General features: G+C 44.9%; 1 protein-coding gene across 8 annotated transcripts in view; it reads left to right on the top strand.

The window, feature by feature from the left end:
- Positions 1 to 24,358, top strand: part of DUS2 (dihydrouridine synthase 2) — a 61,129-nt gene that overhangs the window by 21,177 nt on the left and 15,594 nt on the right. For all 8 annotated transcript variants that reach the window (XR_010114154.1, XR_010114155.1, XM_055298217.2 and 5 more), the window contains 5 exons: positions 8,692 to 8,737; positions 12,771 to 12,862; positions 13,717 to 13,760; positions 15,828 to 15,888; positions 20,361 to 20,408. Coding sequence is in view for 6 of the 8 variants with exons in the window: in XM_055298217.2 (XP_055154192.1) it covers positions 8,692 to 8,737; positions 12,771 to 12,862; positions 13,717 to 13,760; positions 15,828 to 15,888; positions 20,361 to 20,408 (291 nt within the window). In the remaining 2 variants the exon portion in view is untranslated. The remainder of the gene's footprint in view (positions 1 to 8,691; positions 8,738 to 12,770; positions 12,863 to 13,716; positions 13,761 to 15,827; positions 15,889 to 20,360; positions 20,409 to 24,358) is intronic.

The following is a 24,358-nucleotide window of genomic DNA, read 5'->3' as shown; positions in this document are numbered from 1 at the left end:
ACCTGGGAGGCAGAGCTTGTAGTGAGCTGAGATTGCACCACTGCACTCCAGCCTGGGCGACAGAGTGAGACTCTGTCTCAGAACAAAACAAAACAAAACACAACCCACAAAGTCCTCAGCCTCTGGAGGATGAGCCAGTCTGTAAAAGTCAAGGGAGCAGTAGTCTTACCACATCAGGGTCTGCTAGGAATTTTTGAGGAGTGATGACAGTTTTTGGGAGGTGCTGCAGAGGCTGCGTTCCTGTTTCTTTTTATAAGAATCGTGGGACTCTGGTGTTCCGGTCTGTGAAGAGACACCGACCTGTTAGACTTAAACTTCTTATTAAGTAGGATCAAGGGACAAGGCAGTGTTCTTAAGAGGCCCAGAGTCCCACAGCCCAGAGGCTCACAAATGATTGATTTAGGCCAGGCACAGTGGCTCATGCCTGTAATCCCAGCAATTTGGGAGGCCGAGGCAGGTGGATCACCTGAGGTCAGGAGTTCGAGACTAGCCTTGCCAGCATGGTGAAACCCCATCTCTAATAAAAATACAAATTTAGCCGAGCCTGGCGGTGCACACCTGTAATCTCAGCTACTTGGGAGGTTGAGGCAAGAGAATCGCTTGAACCCACGAGGCAGAGGTTGCAATGTGCCCAGTGTGCCATTGCACTCCAGCCTGGGCAACAAGAGCGAAACTCTGTGTCAAAAAAAAAAAAAAAAAAAGAAATGAGTGATTTTTAAAGTTTTTTTTTCTTATTGTGACAAAAAACATACAAGATTTACTGTCTTAACCATTTGTAAGTGTACTGTTCAGTAGTGTTATGTATATTGACATTGTTGTGAAACAGATCTCCGGAACTTTTTCATCTTGTGAAACGTAAACCCTGCACCCATTAAACAGCAATTCCCCAGTTCCCCTTCTCCCAGCCACTGGTAACTACCATTCTACTTTCTATTTCTATGAATTACTACTTTAGATACCTTATATAAGTGGAATCATGCAGTATTTATTGTTTGTGACTGGCTTATTTCCCTTAGCATGATGTCATCAAGGCTTACCTATGTTATAGCATGTGACAACATTTCCATCCTTTTTAAGGCTGAATAATACTCTATGTACATATCACATTTGGTTTATCCATTCATCCGTTAATGGCCATTGGGTTGCTTCTGTCTCTTTCAATTGTGAATAATGCTGCTGTGAACATGGGTGTGCAAATAATCTCTTTGAGACACTGCTTTTAATTCTTTTTTTTTTTTTTGAGACGGAGTCTCGCTCTGTCACCCAGGCTGGAGTGCAGTGGCGCGATCTCGGCTCACTGCAAGCTCTGCCTCCTGGGTTCACGCCATTCTCCTGCCTCAGCCTCTCCGAGTAGCTGGGACTACAGGCGCCCACCACCACGCCCGGCTAATTTTTTTGTATTTTTAGTAGAGACGGGGTTTCACTGTGGTCTCGATCTCCTGACCTCGTGATCCGCCCGCCTCGGCCTCCCAAAGTGCTGGGATTACAAGTGTGAGCCACTGCGCCCAGCCAATCCTTTTGATTATATATCCAGAAGTGGGATTGCTAGATCATATGGTGGTTTTTAATTTTTTGAGGACCCTCCATTCTGTTTCCCATAACTATAATGGCTGCATCATTTTACAATCCCACTAACAGCATGCAAAGCTTCCGGTTTCTCTACATCCTCAGAAATGCTTGTTTGATTGTTGTTTTTGAGACAGTCTTATCCTGTCGCCCAGGCTGGAGTGCAGTGATGTGATCATAGTTCATACCAGCCTGGAGCTCCTGGGCTGAAGGGATCCTCCTGCTTCAGCCTCCTGAGTAGCTGGGACTACAGGCTTATGCCACCACACCTGGCTAATTTTATTTTATTTATTTATTTATTTATTTTTATTTTTATTTTATTTTTATTTTTTTTTTGAGACAGAGTCTCGCTCTATCGCCCAGACTGGAGTGCCATGGCATGATCTCAGTTCACTGCAACCTCTGCTTCCTGGGTTCAAGCAATTCTTGTGCCTCAGCCTCCTGAGTAGCTGGGATTACGGGCATGCACCACTGTACCTGGCTAATTTTTGTATTTTTGGTAGAGACGGGGTTTTTCCATGTTGGCCAGACTGGTCTCGAACTCCTGGCCTCAGATGATCTGCCTGCCTCAGCCTCCCAAAGTGCTGGGATTACAGGCGTGAGCCACCATGCCCAGCCACATCTGGCTAATTTTTAAATCTTTTGTAGAGACAGGATTTCTCTATGTTGCCTAGGCTGGTCCCAAACAGGTGGCCTCAAGTGATCCTCTCACCTGGGCCTCTCAAAGAGCTGGGATTGGCTGGGCGTGATGGCTCACGCCTGTAATCTCAGAACTTTGGGAGGCTGACTCAGGCGGATCACGAGGTCAGGAGTTTGAGACCAGCCTGGGCAACATGGTGAAACCCCGTCTCTACAAAAATACAAAAATTAGCCGGGTGTGGTGGTGCCCATCTGTAATCCCAGCTACTGGGGAGGCTGAGACAGGAGAATTGCTTGAACCCATGAGGCGGAGGTTGCAGTGAGCTGAGATCACGCCGTTGCACTCCAGCTTGGTGTCAGAGCAAGACTCCGTCTCAGGGAGAAAAAAAAAAAGTGCTGGGATTACAGGTGTGAGCCACTGTGCCTGGCTCACTTATTGTTTTTTTTGATGGTAGCCATCCTAATGGATATGAGGTGATATTTCACTGTGGTTTATTTCTCTGATTAGTGATGATTAGTGATGGTGAACATCTTTTTATATGCTTTTTTGGCCATTTGTAGGTCATATTCACCCAGAATAGGTAATTTTTTAAAAACAACAAATTAAAATTATGTTTTTAAAAAGAAATAATTTCTTTTCTTTTTTTTTGAGATGGAGTCTTGCTCTGTTGCCCATGCAGGAGTGCAGTGGCACCATCTTGGCTCACTGCAACCTCCACCTCCCTGGTTCAAGCAATCCTTCTGTCTCGGCCTCGCAAGGAGCTGGGACTACAGGTGCATGCCCCCATGCCTGCTTAATTTAGGTATTTTTGGTAGAGACAGGGTTTTGGCATGTTGGCCGGGCTTGTATTGAACTCCTGGCCTCAAGTGATCCTCCTGCTTGGGCCTTCCAAGGTGCTGGGATTACAGGCTTGAGCCACTGCACCGGGTCTGTGCTCTTGTAAAAAATCAGTTAATCATAGATGTTTTGATTTATATCTGGACTCTCATTTCTGTTACGCTGGTCTGTATGTCTACCTGTATGCCAGTACCACAGCCTTTTTTTTTCTTTCTCCTTACTGGTGAATTGAGGACACAACACAGTCTTGATTATTGTAGCTTGGTAGGTTTTAAGATTGGGAAGTATAAATTCTCCAACTTTTTCTTCTCTTTCAAGATTGTTTTGTCTAATCTGGGTTCTTTGCATTGCTATATGAATTTTAGGATCAGCTAGTCAATTCTGCCAGAAAGGCAGCTGGGATTTTGATGGAGTTTGCATTGAATCTATAGATTAGTAGATTAGTTTAGGGGTTTTTGCTGTCATAACAATATTTAGTATTCTAACCCATGCATGAACATGAGATGTCTTTATTTAGGTCTTCCTTAATTTCTTTCTTTTTTTTTTTTTTTTTTTTTTTTGAGATGAGGTCTCACTCTGTTACCCAGGCTCAAGTACAGTGACATGATCTCAGCTCACTGCAACTTCTGCCTCCTGGGCTCAAGCCATCCTCCTACCTCAGCCTCCTAAGTAGCTGGGACTACAGCCATACTCCACCCCACATGGCTAATTTTTGTATTTTTTTGTAGAGCTAGGGTTTCACCGTGTTTCCCAGGCTGGTCTCGAACTCCTGATCTCAAAGTGATCTGCCTGCCTAGGCCTCCCAAAGTGCTGGGATTAAAAGCATGAGCCATTGGGCCGGGTCAGGTCTTCTTTAATTTCTTTCAACAGTGTTTCATAGTTTTCAGTATATGAGTCTCATACCTCTTTTTTTGAATTATTTCCTATGTGTTTTATTTTTATTTTTTGAGACAGAGTCCCGCTCAGTTGCCCAGGCTGCAGTGCAGTGGCGCAATCTCGTCTCACTGCAACCTCTGCCTCCCGGGCTCAAGCTATTCTCCTGCCTCAGCCTCCCGAGTAGCTGGGATTACAGGCGCCCACCACCGTGCCCGGGTAATTTTTGTATTTTTAATAGAAATGGGGTTTCACCATGTTGGCCAGGCTGGTCTTGAACTCCTGACTTCAGGCAATCCACCCAGCTCAGCCTCCCAAAGTGCTGAGATTACAGGCGTGAGCCACTGTGCCTGGTGGTTTTGTTCTTTTAGATGTTATTACAAATGGAATTTCTTAATTTCATTTTTGGATTGTTCATTACTAGTGTATAAAATATAATTGATTTTTGTGTATTGATCTTGTGTCCTTGACCTTGCTGAACTTGTTTATTAGCATGTATGTTCTCTTTCTGTCTCTCTCTGTCTCTAGTGTGTGTATATGTATGGGTGGGGGAAACTTCCATAGGCTTTCTATATACAAGATCACATTGGCCTGGCGTGGTGGCTCACACTTGTAATCCCAGCACTTTGGGAGACCGAGGCAGGTAGATCACCCATGGTCGGGAGTTTGAGACCAGCCTGGCCAACACGATGAAACCCCATCTCTATTAAAAAAAAATACAAAAAATTAGCTGGGCATGGTGGTGGACGCCTGTAATCCTAGCTACTAGGGAGGCTGAGGCAGGAGAATCGCTTGAACCCAGGAGGTGGAGGTTGCAGTGAGCCGAGATTACACCACTGCACTCCAGCCTGGGCAACAAGAGCAAAACTCTGTCTAAAAAAAAAAAAAAAAAAATCACATCATCTGCAAATATATTTTTACTTTTTCCTTTCTAATATGGATGCCTTTTTATTTTATTTTTTTTCTGCCTAATTGTCCTGGCTGGAACTTTCTTTTCTCTTTTTTTTTTTGAGACGGAATTTTGCTCTTGTTGCCCAGGTCCTGGAGTGGAGTGAAGTGGCATGATCTTGGCTCACTGCAACGTCTGCCTCCCATGTTCAAGTGATTCTTCTGCCTCAGATTCTCAAGTAGTTGGGATTACAGGCATGAGTGGCTAATTTTTGTATTTTTAGTAGATACGGGGTTTCACCATGTTAGGCTGGTCTCGAACTCCTGACCTTAGGTGATCCACCCTCCTCGGCCTCCCGAAGTGCTGAGATTATAGGCGTGAGCCACTGTCCCTGGCCTGGGAAACTTTTTAAATTTTAAAATTTATTCTTATTTTCAAAATTTTAGATTCAGGGGTATATATGCGGATTTGTTACAAGGGTACCATGTGTGATGCTGAGGGTTTGGGCTTCTATTGATCCTGTCACCCAGATAGTGAACATAATACCCAACAGGATCTTTTTTAGCCCTTGCCGCCTCTCTGCTTCCTGTCTTTGGAAGTCTCCAGTGTCTGTTGTTCCCATATTTATGTTCGTGTGTACCCAATGCTTAGCTCCCGCTTATAAGTGAGAACATACGTTATTTGGGTTTGTTTCTGTGTTAATTTGCTTAGGATAATGGCCACCAGCTGCATCTATGTTGCTGTAAAGTACATGATTTCATTCATTTTTTTTTTTGAAACGGAGTCTCCCTCTGTTGCCTAGGCTGGAGTGCAGTGGCACGATCTCAGCTCACTGTAGCCTCCGCCTCCCAGGTTCAAGCGATTCTCCTGTCTCAGCCTCCCCAGTAGTTGGGATTACAGGCCCGTGCCACCACGCTCGGCTAATTTTTGTTGGCATAAGCCAACTGTGCCTGGCCTTAATTTCTTGTTTTAGGTCTATTCCCATTTTTTATTTCTTGAGTTAGATTCAGTAGTGTGTGTCCATTTCATGTAGGTTATCTAATTTTTTGGCATACAATGGTTTATATTATTTCCTTATAATCCTTTTTATTTCTTTAAGGTCAGAAGTAATGTTTTCTCTCTCATTCTGATTTTTTTTTTTTGAGACGAAGTCTCGCTCTGTCGCTGAGGCTAGAGTGCAGTGGCACCATCTTGGCTCACTGCAAGCTCCACCTGCCGGGTTCATGCCATTCTCCTGCCTCAGCCTCCGGAGCAGCTGGGACTACAGGTGTCTGCCACCACACCCGGCTAATTTTGTTTTTGTATTTTTAGTAGAGATGGGGTTTCACTGTGTTAGCCAGGATGGTCTTGATCTCCTGACCTCGTGAGCTGCCCACCTCGGCTTCCCAAAGTGCTGGGATTACAGATGTGAGCCACCACGCCTGGCCTTTTTTTTTTTTGAGATGGAGTCTTGCTCTGTTGCCAGGCTGGAGTGCAGTGGTGCAGTCTTGGCTCACTGCAGCCTCCGCCTCCTGGGTTCAAGCAGTTCTCCTGCCTCAGCCTCCCAAGTGGCTGGGATTACAGGCATGTGCCACCACGCTTGACTAATTTTTGTATTTTTGGTAGAGATGGAGTTTCACCATGTTGGCCAGGCTGGCCTTGAACTCCTGACCTTGTGATCTGCCCGCCTCGGCCTCCCAAAGTGCTGGGATTACAGGCGTGAGCCGCTGCGCCTGGCCTCTCTCATTCTCATTTTAATAATTTTGGTCTTCTCTCTTTTTTTCCACTGGCAGTCTAGCTAAAAGTTTGTCAATTTTGTTGATATTTTCAAATAACAAAGTTTTTGTTATTGTTGTTGTTGTTGTCATTGTTGTTTTTTCCCCAGATGGAGTCTTGCTCTGTTGCCCAGGCTCTGGAGTGCAATGGCACAATCTCGGCTCACTGCAACCTCCGCCTCCCTGGTTCAAGCAATTCTCCTGCCTCAGCCTCCTGAGTAGCTGGGATTGCGGGCGTGTACCACCATGGCCAGCTAACTTTTGTATTTTAGTAGAGATGGGGTTTCACCATGTTGGCCAGGATGGTCTTGAACTCCTGACCTCAAGTGATCTACCTGACTCGGCCTCCCAGAGTGCTGGGATTATAGGCATGAGCCACCATGCCTGGTGTGTTTTTTTTTTTTTTTTTGAGACAGGTGTCACTCTGTTGCCCAGGGTGGCATGCAGTGGCACAATCACAGCTCACTGCAACCTCGACCATCTGGGCTTAAGCGATTCTCCTGCCTCAGCATCCCGTGTAGCTGGGACCACAGGCACATGCCACCACGCCCGGCTAATTTTTAAAAATTTTTTGTAGAGATAAGGTCTTACTTTGTTGCCCATGCTGGTCTTTAACTCCTGAGCTCAAGCAATCCTCCCGCTTCGGTTTTCTAAAGTGTAGGGATTACAGACGTAAGCCATCATATCTGGCCAGGGTTTGTTGTTGTTTGTTTGCTTAGTGACTATTCTGAACTAATTTTGTAAGCCCTGTGTTCTTTGCCATGTGTGGCCTATAAAGTTCTCCTGGGTTAGCTTAATTGTTAGCTAATATTTGGATGGAGATTTCCATAAATACTTGGAAACAATAAACTTCCCAATCTTTGATGTGGTACGTGTCTTACTTTTTCCTGTTCTAGTCCCTACCAAAGCTCAGTTTGGCTACTGAATTTCTTTTTATAAGCACAGGCCATTCAGTGCTTCCTACTTGTCCACTTGCCTTCTTGCCTGTCCCTGCAACTAGGATCACTGGCTACTGGGGCTCTGAGTTGGGCTCTGCCCATCCCTTGGGATGCCACACTGATTCTTGGGGGTTGGATGTCAACCATGTCCAAACTGCTTGGTTGTGTTGATTTGTTTATTCAGGCCTAGTGGTCATCAGATATTTGATGACCTGCATACTGCATGGAGAGAATGGCCACAGAAACACCTAGAGCATTTGTTAATCTGATGGTGGGTATGCTGGAGGAAGTCCCATGGATACTATGAGGATTCTTTGGCCATTGTCCCTAGGTACTCCGATGAGTGAGTAGGAGGTCATTGTGCCCACTTGGCTGGGGTTGTGACTTGCTGGGGCTCATAGGGAATCAGTATGGGGGTTAGTACCAGGAGTGAGCTCCTCTTCTTTTCTTTTCTGGACCCCCAGAATCCATGGGCATTAACTTCTGGGCAGTGTGACAGGTGTCTGCTGAGATTATGATGGAACAAAGCAGAACAGTCTTGTCTCCAGCTAAGAATTAGAGAATCTCAGTCCTCCAGCAGATAGTTTTCCTCCATTTTTATGATGTGATTTTGAAGAACCCCCCTTTTTCTTTCTTTCTTTAGTCTGTTTGAGTATCTCCAGAGTTGGGGACCTCACCCTTTTCATTTCCACATAGTGTGACCCATGTTGGATAGGGGTTTTAGACTTTTCTTTCCTGTGTTCATCTCAGATCTTCCTCCCTTTGCTTCTATTCACTGGTTCCAGTTTTGTTCTTGGATGTTTCTTGGGAGCCCTTCACTACCTGCCCTTTGCTTAGGGATAGGTGGGATATTCTTTGATGGGGTGGGCTTCTGCTGAGACCAGTACGTGAGGAAATTTTCCAAGTGAATACATCCTGGATGATTATTGTCTTTCTGGCTAAGTGGTTCATTCATTCTAGGCCCCAAACATCTCCAAGTTTCCTGGGAAGAGCAGCTAATTGAGAGTAGCTCACTGTGGCTCCTGCTTGCCATGCTTGGGTGTGGAGGATAGCACTACATGTCCCAAAAGCTGTGGTTTGTTGTTGGTAGTAGGGCGACTGGCCAAGCGATCCTCATTAGGTGTGTGATGAAAATCCTTCATGCCCAGAGCCTACATGTTCAGGACTGACAAGCGTCCTCTGATTCCTCTGCAGGAGCTGATCGACCTCAAGATGATTCAGTGCAAGAGAGTTGTCAATGGTGAGTACAGATCTGGCTCCAGAATTATGCATATGCCCTGCTGGGCTCAAGCAGCACTACCACTGCCCTTGCCTGGTGTGACAGTGTCTTGCCTGGCTTCACTGAGTAATTCTGTAGATCACATGCTCCCTTGAGAGCAGTCACTGATCTCCAGAGGCCATGGCAAAAAGCCTGATATGAAACAGGCTAAGAGTGCCTTTCACTCAGAGGCTTGCTGGCATAGAAATCACGATGTATCATAGCATAGGAGGGACTCTAGGAGCCTTGGAGTCAGGATGGCTTTAGCATTGGCCCTGGCTTGGTCACTTGCTAGGTGTGTGACCTTGGGCAGGCCATATGACCTCTGTTTGCCTTAGTTCCTTTATCTGTAAAATGAAATCGTGGTCTTTGCTTTACTTAAATCATAGGGTTGGAGTGAGGACCAAATAAGATAAGGTACATATAAGTACTGTGGACGCCCTATGCTCTGTGCAAATGTGATTGTAATGAACTGTAGTTTTGCTGATACTTTATTGATGAGGCCGATTCTGCTTTGATTATAGTTGTGGTATATTCCTTGAGGTTTTTTATACATATGTATATGCTTGTGAAATCTTTTTTTTTTGAGACAGAATCTCCCTCTGTTGCCTAGGCTGGAGTGCAATGGCACGGTCTTGGTTCACTGCAACCTCTGCCTCCCAGGTTCAAGCAATTCTCCTGCCTCAGCCTCCCGAATAGCTGGGACTGCAGGCGCATGCCACCACACCTGGCTAATTTTTGTATTTTTAGTAGAGAAGGGGTTTCACCATGGTGGCCAGGCTGGTCTTGAACTCTTGACCTCTTGATCTGCCTGCCTTGGCCTCCCAAAGTGCTGGAATTACAGGTGTGAGCCACCATGCCTGGCCGAACAATTTTAAATTATATATTTTTTTCTGTGTGATAAAAAATTCAATATTATAGATCTGTGTAACCTAGAAAATGAAAATCCTCCATAATCCTACACCTAAAGAGGTAATCAGAAAGAGGAATAATGTATGTTTTTCTATACGTATAGTAAATAATGTGTGTGTACAAAATATGACATGTTTATATATATCCCTCTTCTAGGTCGAAGATAAGGAGAAAAAAATGTATCTATATCTATATATCTATATCTATATCTATATCTATATCTATATCTATATCTATATCTATCTATCTCCCCACCCCATGAGATCATACAACACATGTTGTTTTGGCATTTACTTATCTTTAGGTCATTTGCCCATGTCAGTACCTAGGGGCAACTATGTCAGAATTGATTTTACCAGAGCCTTAACAGGGGTTCCCAGTATTTTGCTGTTATAAACAGAGTTGCATTATAAACACACAAATATTTTGTGGTTCTTCTCTCATACTTCTTCCTGCCAGTCATGAGCTATCTCTGTCAGTGATCACTTTGATTACCTCTCTCAATATGTCATCGCCTTTATCCCACCCGAAAAGCCTTCTCATCTGTTTAGTGCTGGATGATAATAACACTGTCCATGTATGGAAATGCTTTAAGTGCATCAAAGATCTCATGTATTTCTCAAGACAGCCTTTGAGGTAGGCATATTCTCCCATCTGCCACCTTCAGTCTTTTTCATGTATAGTGATCTTTGAAAGCTAATAATGGTAGTACCTATTGTGGAGCTTCTTTAGGAAGCTGACAGATAAAATACAGTTGCTTCTCATTATGCACAGTTGTTGTTTCTATAAAGTTGCTTTAAACATCAAATGAGCAGATACTGAACCATTGGCCCTGGGGGAAACAAAGGGTTAGGTTTGTGCAAGCCTCTGGTCATATTTTCATCAACTTGTCAGTCCATAACTTTGTTTTATGTGTGTTTCTTTGTTTTTGTTTGGTTTCTTTTTTGTGACCAGGTCTCACTCTGTTGCTCAGGCTGGAGTGTAGTGGTGTGACCATAGCTCACTGCAGCCTCAAACTCCTGAGCTCAAATGATCATCCTGCCTCAGCCTTCCAAGTAGCTGGGATTTCAGGTGCACACCTCCATGCCCAGCCAATTTTTAAATTTTTTGTAGAGATGGGGGTCTTGCTATGTTCCCCAGCTGGTCTCAAACTCCTGGCCTCAAGTGATCCCCCTGCCTCGGCCTCCCAAAATACTGGGATTACAGGACTGAGCCATCACATCGGCCATGTGTTTCTGTTTAAAGCCATATTATTTAATATATACCATTGATTCACTTAACAGTGAACCCACTAACATGTGTAATAGTGCTATAATTTCATGCCTAAACAAAGCTTATTCAAGATGTGTATTTTCTCTGTAAGGCCCATGACAGTATTCTTGTGCTTAGGAACATTAGACAGTATTTCAGCAGTATGGTTGGGACCATTTTATTTTATTTATTTTATTTTTTGTGAGATGGAGTCTCACTCTGTAGCCCAAGCTAGAGTGCAGTGGCGTGATCTTGGCTCACTGCAACCTCCTCCTTCCTGGCTCAAGAGATTCTTGTGCCTCAGCCTTCCCAGTAGTGGGGACTACAGGTGTGTGCCACCACACCTGGCTAATTTTTTTTTTTTGTATTTTAGTAGAGACTGAGTTTCACCATGTTGCCCAGGGTGGTCTCGAACTCCCTGACCTCAGGTAACCCACCGCCTCGGCCTCCCAAAGTGCTGGGATTACAGGTGTGAGCCACCACACCCGGCCACTTGGGACCATTTTAAACAGTGAGATCACCAACAAAAAGCATAGACATGCAGAAATGTGGCATGAAATATACCACAAAAGGGACACTTGTTGACAGTATGAGAGCTGAAGGGAGAAGACAGAGCATCACCTTGTTTGCCCTCAGTTGGGAACATGCACATCAGGCAACTTGAAACTTTCACCACTCTGTTCCTGTCCTTGGATGACCGTGAAAACATCACAAGTATTGATTTTGGGGTCACAAATAAATGTTAGCAAATAGTCACATTTGCAAATATGCAACTATGAATAGTATAGGAGATTGATTGTTATATAGTAACCTTCCACTCATAGCACCTGTCTCACTGTAAGTAAATAGTAAATTTGCTGAACTTCAGAGTGATGTTTTCTGGGAAAATTTGGGCCATATCTGAAACATAGACAAACTTCCATGTATGGACTTTTTTTTTTTTTTTTTGAGACAGAACCTCCCTCTGTTGCCCAGGCTAGAGTGCAGTGGCATGATCTCAGCTCACTGCAATCTCCGCCTCCCAGGTTCAAGAGATTCTCCTGCCTCAGCCTCTTGAGTAGCTGGTATTACAGGCACCCTCCACCACGCCCAGCTAATTTTTGTGTTTTTAGTAGAGATGGGGTTTTGCCATGTTGTGTAGGCTGGTCTCAAACTCCTAACCTCACGTGATCCACCTGCCTTGGCCTTCCAAAGTGCTAGTATTAGAGGCGTGAGTCACTGCGCCTGGCTATGTATGTACATTTTGTTTCAACATTTTTTTTTTTTTTCGAGACGGAGTCTTGCTCTGTCGCCCAGGCTGGAGTGTAATGACGCAATCTCGGCTCACTGCAACCTCCGCCTCCCAGGTTCAAGTGATTCTCCTGCCTCAGCCTCTCGAGTAGCTAGGATTACAGGCACACCCCACCACGTCTGGCTAATTTTTGTATTCTTATTAGAGACAGTGTTTCACCATGTTGGCCAGACTGGTCTCGAACTCTTGACCTCATGATCTGCCTGCCTCGGCTTCCCAAGGTGCTGGGATTACAGGCGTGAGCCACCATACCCAGCCCTGTTTTAACATTTTAAGCATTGCAAAATGTTAACCACCATTCAGAAAAAGTGCATTAAACACAAACGTGCAGTTTCACAAGTAATTGCAAAATGAACAACCATCACCCAGGTCAGGAAATAGACCATCCTCATCATCACAGAAGCCTCCCATGTGCATAGTTATTTTTGGTAAGAATGGTATACATTTAGGATCTCTTTCCCCTTGAAGCTTATACTCTGGCTGTGTTTTCTTCCAGGGCTTAGGGTAGGGTTGAACTTGCATCTTCATTGAGTGACCCTATCTGTTTGGGTTTTCTTGCAGAGGTGCTCAGCACAGTGGACTTTGTCGCCCCTGATGATCGAGTTGTCTTCCGCACCTGTGAAAGAGAGCAGAACAGGGTGGTCTTCCAGATGGTGAGAGACCCCATTGCTGCATGCTCTCCTGAGGCTCACCATCCCCTGGGATTTCCCAACTCATGCCCTGTGCCAGGCCAGTGTTGAATACCTGGGGTACATTGTACAACGATGGCTTCCTGAAGATTCTGCTTTAATGTTTTCCAAAGAGCCAGTCATGAGTAATTATACTATTGGAGACAGTTTATGGAAATCAAGCTATCACAGTCTTATATGTCTCTAGTCTCAAATTTAATTTACTTACTTGTAGGAATTGTCTGTTTGGCATGATTTCTCTATTTTTTTTTATCCCTAGCATTGATTACTCAGATCATAGTCTTTGTTTTTATGTAGTGTGTATATATTTCTCATAGAAAAAAATTAGGATTTTTCAAGAGTAGTTAAGATTTGTATTTGAGTTGTGATGACTCTATAGTGCTCTTCTCTTGCTTTGGGCATTTCTTGATGCTTTTTCAGAAACATCCTGAATGATGTTTAGGTTTCTAAAAAATTGATAACAATGGGTAACCATGTGATAAAACAAATCTAGCAAAAGGTTAATTGTAGAATCTAAATGGTGAGTGTTTGAATGGTCACTATAAAATGTTTTCAAGTTTTTTATATGTTTGAGTGTAATCATAGTATAGATAACATTTTCTAGACCTTCCAAGTCCACCTTTTTCGGCTGGCAGTGAGCTAGTCTAGTGGGCTGGCCGTTTAAGAGAAAGCCAGCCTGACTCTGTTGTTGGTGTGTGGGGTATGTGTGTGTATGTGTGTGCTGCATGTGTGTGTATGTGTGTGCTGCATGGGTGTGTTTGTCAGTGCATGTGTATCTGTGTCAGGGCAGTGGTTGATGCAGCCTCTTGTGTTCCCAGGGGACTTCAGACGCAGAGCGAGCCCTTGCTGTGGCCAGGCTTGTGTAAGTTCCTCCTCCGTCTTTAGCGCTGCCTTTGCCTCTCCTTTGAACTGTGAGGGTTTAATGTCCTGGTGACTTTGGAGGTGACTCACCCTTCTGCCTTCTAGCCCATTACCTTCTGTTTCCAGGTTAAGAGTGTCTGCTTTCCAGCCAGGCGTGGTGGCTCATGCCTGTAATCCCAGCACTTCCGGAGGCTGAGGCAGGTGGATCATGAGGTCAAGAGATCGAGACTATCTTGGCCAACATGGTGAAACCCTGTCTCTACTTAAAATACAAAAATTAGCTGGGTGTGGTGGCACGTGCCTGTAGTCCCAGCTACTCAGGAGGCTGAGGCAGGAGAATCACTTGAACCCGGGAGGCAGATGTTGCAGTGGGCCGAGATTGCGCCACTGCACTCCAGCCTGGTGACTTAGCGAGACTCTGTCTTAAAAAAAAAAAAAAAAAAAAAACAGTATCTAGTTTCCTTTTCTTTGTGGCATCCAAGGGCTGGCCTGGGACTCATGTGTACCCACAGTGCCTAGATCTCAGAGAACCTCTATGCGTATTGGGGAGAACTGTTTTTTTGTATTTATTTGTGAAACTCCCTTTCCAGGGACTCCCATGACTATGAGTCCTGAAGCTTTAAGTATCAAAGTATAGGTAAGACATATTGCTTCCTGAATTAACAAAGATAGGAAGCCTGGGGAACATAGGCGGAGCTCATCTCTACAAAAATGGTGGTGCATGCCAGTGGTCCCAACTACTTGGAAGGCTGACATGGAAGGATCACTTGGGCCCAGGAAGTCGAGGCTGCAGTGAGCCTCCACTGCACCACTGGACTCCAGCCTGGGGAACACAGTGAGACCCTGTCTCAAGAACAAAAACAAAGGCAGGAGAGTGCTATAGTTAATGTGATAGGTTTTGAAGTTAAGACAGACCTGGTTTGGAATTCTGGTTTTGCTACTTGTTAACTGTGTGACCTGAGATAAGTTACTTAACCTCAGTGAAAACCTAGTTTTCTCACCTATAAAATAGTGCTACCAACCTCTGGCATAGGGAAGGGTAAATGAAATAATGCATGTAAAGGCCGGGCGTGGTGGCTCACGCCTGTAATCCCAGCACTTTGGGAGGCTGAGACGGGCGGATCACGAGGTCAGGAGATGGAGACCATCCTGGCTAACATGGTGAAACCCCGTCTCTACTAAAAATACAAAAAATTAGCCGGACGCAGTGGCGGGCGCCTGTAGTCCCAGCTACTCGGGAGGCTGAGGCAGGAGAATGGCGTGAACCCAGGAGGCAGAGCTTGCAGTGAGCCGAGATAGCGCCACTGCACTCCGGCCTGGGCGAAAGAGGAGACTCCGTCTCAAAAAAAGAGAAATAATGCATGTAAATGTCTTTGCAGCATGTGGCACATAATGAGATCTTAGTAAGTGTTAGCTGTTGTTATAATTACAAAGAGAGTGAGCGGGGACTCTGGCAGTTATTGCTGCTGATCACGGACTATTAACTATGTATTAACATTTAGGTTGGTGCAAAAGTAATTGTGGTTTTCGCCATTACGTTCAATGGCAAAAACCGCAGTTACTTTTGCACCAACCTAATACATACCAGAGGACGGAGTGAGGATTCTTTTTACATCTAAGAATTGTTTGGATTAAACCATCTGTGCAGCCCAGCCAACAAAGGCAGTGCTAGAACTTCCACCAGAAGCTGTCTTCTGGCAAAGGGCCCTTAGGCTCATGTCACTTTTCTGCATTGACAAATGGCTTTTACTATTTCAGCCGAGTTCAGTGTGCCCATCTGAGTTATCTGATACAACTCCAAAGTAGCAAAGCCCTCTGCATCTAGCCCTTTATAGATGTGTGCACACATTATGTCTTTTCTCTGGATTTCTGCTCAGATGAGGCAGGTGCACATTTTAGGGATGGGTTTCTTTCCCATTTTTCAGCTTCTGTCATTGGGGGTTGGTGTGTTTCACAGAGTCAGGGACAGGGTAAGAGGTTCATGAGCACAGGCCCATCCATGCCTTTAATTTCACCTTCTTTGCTCTAATTCAATATTTATTACCTTTACCCCTTCATCCTTTTCCAGAGAAAATGATGTGGCTGGTATTGATGTCAACATGGGCTGTCCAAAAGAATATTCCACCAAGGTAAACTGGTTTCTTTATACTCCTCATAAATGTAGGATGCAGATTAAGAGGCTGACAAGACATAACTAAGTATAGTACCTAACTCTGGACTGGATTCTGTACTAGATGGGGAAAATGCTCAAAAAGATATTGTTAGATGAACTGACAACATTAGAATAGGGACCATAGTATATTAGCTAAATATACTGTATCAATGTAAACTTATGAAGATAAGTCTTCTGTGGTTATGTAACAGAATATCCCTATTCTTAGAGAATACACGCTGAAATATTTAGGAGTAAGGGACTATGATATATGTAACTTACCCTCAAGTGGTTTATACATATACACACACACTCATATATCACACACACATACATATATAGATTCATACATAGATTATATATATCTTATTGTATATTATATATAAATAATATGTTATATATTATATAATGTTATATGTTATATAATATATAGTTATATTGCATTACATATGATACATAATATTTATTCTATATAACATAAATATATAATATATGTAATTTATAATTATATATAATATATACAATATATAATTATATATAATATATATAAAAATATATATTACATATATTATATAAATGTATATAATTGTGTGTGTGTGTGTAGATATATATATATAGAGAGAGAGAGAGTGAGAGAGAGAGAGAGAGAGAACTCATGCCAAAGTAATAAAACAATGCAAAGGTACAGAGAAAAATAGAGGGGACAGGGCTGTGTCTTTTCATGAATAAAACTGAGATACATATCCCAGAAAGCCCAGAGGAGGATTATAAAAAAAAAAAAAAAGGGAAAACAACTGAGACATACATTTAAAAAAAAGAGAGGAAGCTGGGAGTAGTGGCCCACACATGTAATCCTAGCACTTTGGGAGGCTGATGCAGGAGGATCACTTGATCCCAGGAGATTGAGATGAGCCTGGGCAACAGAGTGAAACCCTGTATCTATAAAAATTTTTAAAAGTTTAAAAAAAAAAAGGCCAGGCCTGGTGGCTCATGCCTGTAATCCCAGCATTTTGGGAGGCTGAGGTGGTCACATCACCTGAGGTCAGGAGTTTGAGACCAGCCTGACCAACATGGTGAAACCCTGTCTCTACTAAAATTACAAGCAATTAGCTGGGCGTGATGATGTGTGCCTGTAATCCCAGCTACTTGCGAGGCTGAGGCAGGAGAACTGCTTGAACCTGGGAGACGGAGGTTGCAGTGAGCCAAGATCATACCACTGCACTGCAGCCTGGGTGACAAGAGTGAAAATCTGTCTCAAAAAAAAAAAAAAAAAAGTGGATGCAGTGTAAATGTTCCCATTGTCGTATCAGAAGAGATCAGACTATGGTAGCCCAGAGAAGGGAGTGGAAAGGCAGCCTTTAAACTTGGAATTTTATAAGGAAATGTTGTCCTTGGGCTGAGATTTAGGACCCTGTATGCCGAGGGTGTGGTATAAACAGGGGCCTGGGGATGAATATGAGGTAGACACAGGGAGGGCTGATTAGCTTGATTTGACCAGAGGTTTGTCGAGTGGGAGATGACGAAGAAGAAGCAGACTGCAGGATTGAAAACCTTGGTTGGTAAAAGATCAGCTGGACTTGGACTTTAGGTATCTTTGGGCTATTTTTTTTTTTTTTTTTTGAGATGGAGTCTCACTCTTGTGCAGGCTGGAGTGCAGTGGTGCGATCTTGGCTGACTGCAACCTCTGTCTCCTGCGTTCGAGCGATTCTCCTGCCTCAGCCTCCTGAGTACCTGGGACTACAGGTGCCCGCCACCACACCCGACTAATTTTTTTTGTATTTTTAGTAGAGACAGGGTTTTGCCACGTTACCCAGGCTGGTCTCGAACGCCTGATCTCGTGATCTACCTGCCTCGGCCTCCCAAAGTGCAGGAATTACAGGCATGAGCCACTGTGCCTGGCGGTTTTGCTGTTTTCTGATTACTTCTTTGTGTTCCTAAATTATGTGAGGAGCAGAGTTAAAATGATCTGGAGGCAGGGTAAGGTGGTATATACCATTTATATAAGGAGGATAGGGAATGATTATATATATTTATTTGTTTATTCAGGGAAGATTTTTGGAGAGACACAGAAGAAACTAGTAACATTGATTTCCTCTGGAGAAGGAAACTTAAGTTTTTATTTGGTTATGCATAGGTAGTAAATTCCCATTACAGGGGTGCTATTGAAAATAATTAACTGGCACAGTACTGGCACTGATCAGTCAGAGGAGATGCCAATCAGTATGCCACACATGTACATACTAGCTGAATATCTTCTCTGTTCTCATGGTTCAAAAATTGAAGCCAGATAAAAAGCATAGATTGAGGCTGGGCGTGGTGGCTCATGCCTGTAATCCCAGCACTTTGGGAGGCTGAGGCGGGCAGATCACCTGAGTCAGGAGTTCAAGACCAGCCTCACCAAAAGGATGAAACCCCATGTCTACCAAAAAATATAAAAATTAGCCAGGTGTGGTGGCACACACCTGTAGTCCCAGCTAATTGGGAGACTGAGGCAGGAGAATTGCATGAACCCCAGAGGCAGAGGTCGCAGTGAGCCAAGATCACACCACTGCACTCCACCCTGGGCCACAGAGTGAGACCCTGTGTCGGAAACAAAAGAAAAAAAAAAGTATAGATTGAAACATTAACCATTCCTTAGGCAGGGAGACTTCTTACTCGTTACCCATTTGAATCTCTCAAATTTTGAATGTTTTACCTATTCAAAAAAGCAAGTAAGTTTAATAGAAAGGAAGGAAGGAAGGAAGGAAGGAAGGAAGGAAATTCCATTGTTGAGAAAGCTGTTATTGTGGAAGGGGCAGTGAAACTGAATTTTAGATCCTGTGATTCTATAAGGAAGGGCTGGATACGTGTGAGTGGAAGGACAGATGGAGCCAGGGGGAGTGCTGGGGCTTCCTCAAGGCCTTCATGGTTTCTTTTATGACCCATGTAGTCCAGGCTTGGTGGATTTCCAGTCTACCCATTCTTCTGTAAAATCCAGGCTCAGCCTGGCCGAGTCTGTGGTGGTTTAATGTTCTCTCTGATTCCAATTTGTCATCCTTAAACATGAAATTAAAGTGTAATAACTGAACTTACACCTTCTGAGCATATTTTGTGAGCATTCATTAGTATGTAATCTTTATACGGGCAGCATATATTTATTGGAATTGTTTTTTTTGCCTTCATCTCACTCTTAATGGATTCAGATTTTTAAAGATCCCCCTCCTCCATTATTAAAGTAATTAATACCATTGTCTAGAAGTTGGAAAATATAGACAAGTACAGAAAAGAGCAGGAAAATCACCAGTAACTCACAATAAAGAGCAACCACCATTACTATTATCAAGATTCAAGTGGTTGTGTGGGTTGGTAGTTTCCATTTCCTGGGGCTTTTGTTAGAGTTGGGCATGGGTCTAGGCTGGGACATTGTTGCTGGCAGAAGAGAAGGGCCTAGACAAGGTTTGTAAGTTGTGTGTGCCTTAGTAGCTTTGCTGGTGGTGTTGATGCCTATGCAAGCATTGAGTATGATAGGAAGAAGGCGCATTTGATCTTATTTCAAATGAAGGATGATTCATTGTTTTTTAAGGGCTTGGGAGATGGTGGGATTTAGTTTATTAAGACACTGAGACCTGGGTTAGGGAGTGGGCAGTCTTGAAAAATAAGTTTTATATAGCCCACTTCTAGATAGATTTGTGGGATTTACCAAGGGGATCAGAATGATGACTTTTTTTTTTTGTTTGAGTTGGAGTCTTGCTCTGTCAACCAGGCTAGGGTACAGTGGTGCAATCTTGGCTCACTGCAACCTCCGCCTCCTGGGTTCAAGCAATTCTTCTTCCTCAGCCTCCTGAATAGCTGGGACTACAGGCACACACCTCCACGCTCGGCTAATTTTTGTATTTTTGGTGGAGACGGGATTTCATCATGTTAGCCAGGCTGGTCTTGAACTCCTGACCTCAGGTGATCCACCTGACTCAGCTTCCCAAAGTGCTGGAATTACAAGCGTGAGCCACCACGCCCAGCCTATACATTTTAAAAGTCATCACTCTGGTCCGACTAGCCTGGCCAACATGGTGAAACCCTGTCTCTACTAAAAATATATAAAAAAATTAGCCAGGTATGGTGGTGCACGCCTGCAATCCTGGCTACTCAGGAGGCAGAGGAAGGAGGATCACTTGAACCGGGGAGGTGGAGGTTGCAGTGAGCTGAGATTGCGCCACTGCACTCCAGCCTGGGTGACAGAGCGAGAATTTGTCTCAAAAAAAAAAAGAAAAAAATTATCACACTTCAGTCCCAGATGTTATGGGCACAGATACTGCTGCCCTCCTACTTGTTTGAAAGAAGTGCTGGTTGCCAGTAGGCCTTGGTCCCTTGGAAGTGAGTGCCGGGGTGATGCCCAGTTGCCAGACCCCATCCCATGGAGAGGGCCATACTGTCTCCCAGATGTAAGAAGACCTTTTGTGTGTTTCTCCTTAGGGAGGAATGGGAGCTGCCCTGCTGTCAGACCCTGACAAGATTGAGAAGGTAAGTCTTCCACGGGTGAAAGCAGGGGTCCTCAAACACAGCTCCAAACTACAATTTTCTAGAACGCCTCCTTCCACCAATACCAGATTTACTGATGTCCACCCAGTTTCTCTCCCTGAGGCCTAGCGATTTCCAAAAAATCTTCCCAGTGATTTTGACATGCAGCCAAGTTTGGGAACCCCTGAGCCAGCCTACAGCAGCCTTGATGTTCCTAAAAAGCCCAGAGCTAGAGACATGTCAATGAAGAGCCAGGGGTCCTGAGGACTCACAGAGAACCTCCTCTGTATTTCCTGTCTCCCTTCTGGGAAGGTCTTGAGAGCAGAGGCCAGGCCACCTGTGGTGAGGACGGGCTCAGTGGCCATATGTGTTTGTATGTGTGTGGGTGGATTGGCCTCTCCCAGGGGGCTTGATGAGAGCAGCATTGGGTCCCCTATGTCCTGAAAGAGTCTACCCCAGCCCTTGGAGAGAAGCCCAGGCCAGGGTCAGGGGAGGCAAGCTGAAGTTAGTCTGTCTCTGTTCCCCTTTCTTTGGTGATTCTGTAGGCTAGCTTAATGAGGCCCTGGGGACAGGTTTGTGTTCCTCTCCCAGTCTGCCAGCTCTTTCCTTTTAGCTCCTTTGTTTTCCTTTTCATTCTCTTTTTTTTTTTTGTATTTTTAGTAGAGACGGGGTTTCACCGTGGTCTCGATCTCCTGACCTTGTGATCCGCCCGCCTCGGCCTCCCAAAGTGCTGGGATTACAAGCGTGAGCCACTGCGCCCAGCCTTCCTTTTCATTCTCTATCGCTACTTTCCTGTCTGGGCTTTAAGCCTCATCCTGCTTCCCAGAGGCTAGAGCGACTTGGGACTCAGGCACCACCAATGAGAGCTGCCATCATTGCCAATGAGAGCTGCATGGTTGCTGTGCCAGCAGCCCAACCCTGCATGTTCCTCCAGCCCTGCTGTCTCTAAGACATAGGAAGACCACTGTGCTTGCTGGCTATGTGCCTTCTCGTTTTTCCCATGTGCAGCCAGAGATACTCTATCTATAGTGCACCTGTATAATGTGCCTTTCTTTTTTTTGAGACAGAGTCTTGCTCTGTCACCCAGGCTGGAGTGCAGTGGCACGATCTCGGCTCACTGCAACCTCTGCCTCCAGGGTTCAAGCGATTCTTCTGCCTCAGCCTCCTGAGTAGCTGGGTTTACAGGCGCCCACCACGACGCCTGGCTAATTTTTGTATTTTTAGTAGAGATGGGGTTTCGTCATGTTGGCCATGCTGGTCTTGAACTCCTGACCTCAGGTGATCTGCCCACCTTGGCCTCCCAAAGTGCTGGGATTACAGATGTGAGCCACTGTGCCCAGCCATAATGTGCCTTCCATTTGATCCTGAAACCCCTTGAAGTAGACAGGATTGGCAGTTATCTCCATTTGATCAAGGACAATAAACTAAAGCAGAGAGAGAGAAAATAATTTGCTTAAGATCATACAGTAGGCTGGGCGCGGTGGCTCATGCCTGTAATCCCAACACTTTGGGAGGCTGAGGCGGGCGGATCACGAGGTCAGGAGATCGAGACCATCCTGGCTAACATGGTGAAACCCTATCTCTACTAAAAATACAAAAAATTAGCCGGGCGTGGTGGCGGGCGCCTGTGGTCCCGGCTACTCGGGAGGCTGAGGCAGGAGAATGGCATGAACCTGGGAGGCGGAGGTTGCAGTGAGCAGAGATCGTGCCACTGCACTCCAGCCTGGGCGACAGAGCAAGACTCCGTTTCAAAAAAAAAAAAGATCATATGGTAAATAAGTGGCAGGTAGAGCCAGCTTGTGAGCTATCGTCTCTTCTGACTCCCAATGTCAGCACCCTCTCCAGTAGCATCTCAGGTTCAAGGTGCCTGGGTATAGTTTATAAGTGTTAGGTCAATAGGCACCTCAACTTGGAAATCTCCAGTTAAGACACTTGTGTGCAAGGTGGAGTGGAAGTAGACATCTTGGATGTCAAATTGGTTTCCACACCTAGGAGAGGGGGCCCCAGCAGGGAGGATGTGGTTCACAACATGAGCACACAGCCATTTTTGTTATCCTCCAGGCTCCTCTCTTCTCAGACCCAGGCTGTTGGCTCTGTCCTCTCTACTGCCCCTCTTTGAATGAGGCAGATTTCATCCATGAGGCAGCAGAGATACACTCAGCCTCAGAAGCTTAGTTCATTCCACTACTTCTCTGGTTGGGTACTTAGATGGGCCAGGTTGGACTGATAGATGGGGTTTGCCCCATGGTGGGAAGGTTGCAGGCTTCCACAACAAGGCCAGATGTGGCTTAGGTGTAGGGGCTGGATTCAATTCAAGTCCAGACTGTGCTGGCAAGCTAGGTGACCTGGGTGAGAGCTTTGCGGGTCCTTCCAGGCTTGGTGTTTTAGGCCCGTGGTTCCATCTGTGGGAGTATCTCAAGACCACCTCTAGAAATTTTCTCAAAGATTCTTGTTTGGGGTTATGAAAAACCTTGGAAATACATATCATTGGTGGTTGCACAACATTGTGAATATAATTAATGCCACTGAATTATACACTTAAAAATGTTTAAGATGGCAAATTTCATGTTATATATATTTTCACCCAGTTAGAAATAAAGGATGCTATCCGTTGAGAATTCTGCAGACCCTTGGGGTGAGTAGGGTTGGAGAGTGGGATATCAATCTCTTTGAGAAAGCTTCTACCAGGTAACTCTGGTATACACTCCCTGGATTAAGAACCTCAGTTTTATTTTATTTTTTTAAATATTTATTTATTTATTCTGAGAGGGAGTCTCGCTCTGCTGCCCAGGCTGGAGTGCAGTGGTGCGATCTCAGCTCACTGCAACTTCCACCTACTGGGTTCAAGTGATTCTCGTGCCTCAGCCTCTGAGTAGCTGAGATTACAGGCATGCACCACAATACCCGGCTGATTTTTGTATTTTTAGTAGGTACAGGGTTTCACCAAGTTGTTCAGGCTGGCCTTGATCTCCTAACCTCAGGTGATCTGGCCTCCCAAAGTGCTGGGATTACAGGCGTGCGCAGGGCATCCCCCTTGTGTACACTGTACTTGGGCCATGGCTGACAATTGGCAGGGCCAGGACTTGAACTCAGGTCTCACTGCTTTCCAGGCCTATGCTTTCCTATCCTCATCTGCTGCCTCCCAGAAACCAGGCGAGTGAAGGAGCCTGCTTTTCTTCAGTTGGCCAGTGGGTCTATTGAGGCCCGCCTGCTTGTAGGTAGATGTGCTGTTCCTCTGCTCAAATATGGACTTGTCTCTCGTTCTTTCTCCCCAAAGACTTGGATCTGGAGAGTTGGTGTCCAGGAGAGTTTCATGCTAGAGCCTGGCCAGAAGACAATCTCTAGTTGCCATTTCCCCTCAGTGTGACCGTTGCAAGTGCCTAGGGTTTTTGGTTACCTAATTTCCTTCCTAGTCCTTAACACACACATGAAACACACAGAAATACTGAAGAAAGTACTGAGAGCTACTCGGATAAAATATAGCAAAAGGAAGTTCTACAAGACAGAGAATTGGATCAGACCAGGTGGTGTTGCTTAAATCACCAAGTGTCAGAGGATTCTAAGTGAGCACTTGTAATGGAACCTTTTAGAGATGTTGCTTTGAGCATGAAGGATGGGACTAGAATGAGAATTTTTATTGTATTTCTTGATGAACCTGTCAGGCACCCCCTTAAAATGTAAGTGCCTCTTTAAGGCCTGCCAGGGTGACCCTAAGACCTCAGGCCAAGTCTGCCTCCTGGGGCAGTACCTAGAGACTGTTCCTTCCTGCCAGTCCCTGAAAGTTGGGCCAGCAGTTCCTGTCTTGCTCATGAACTGTCCACCTGTCTGTCAGTCCAGCCTCTTGATCTGATGTCTTCTGGAATGGCCTGCTTCATCCTGTCCCTGAAAGGCCTCCACTACTGGTTTTTGCAACCTGGCTCTCTGCTGCCCCCGCCTGTCTAGAATCAAGACTG

This window comes from Symphalangus syndactylus, chromosome 11 (genome assembly GCF_028878055.3).
Source record: "Symphalangus syndactylus isolate Jambi chromosome 11, NHGRI_mSymSyn1-v2.1_pri, whole genome shotgun sequence".
Taxonomy (NCBI): Eukaryota; Metazoa; Chordata; class Mammalia; order Primates; family Hylobatidae; genus Symphalangus; species Symphalangus syndactylus.
Note: the sequence above shows the minus strand (reverse complement) of the source record. Positions and strands in the feature narration are given on the sequence as shown.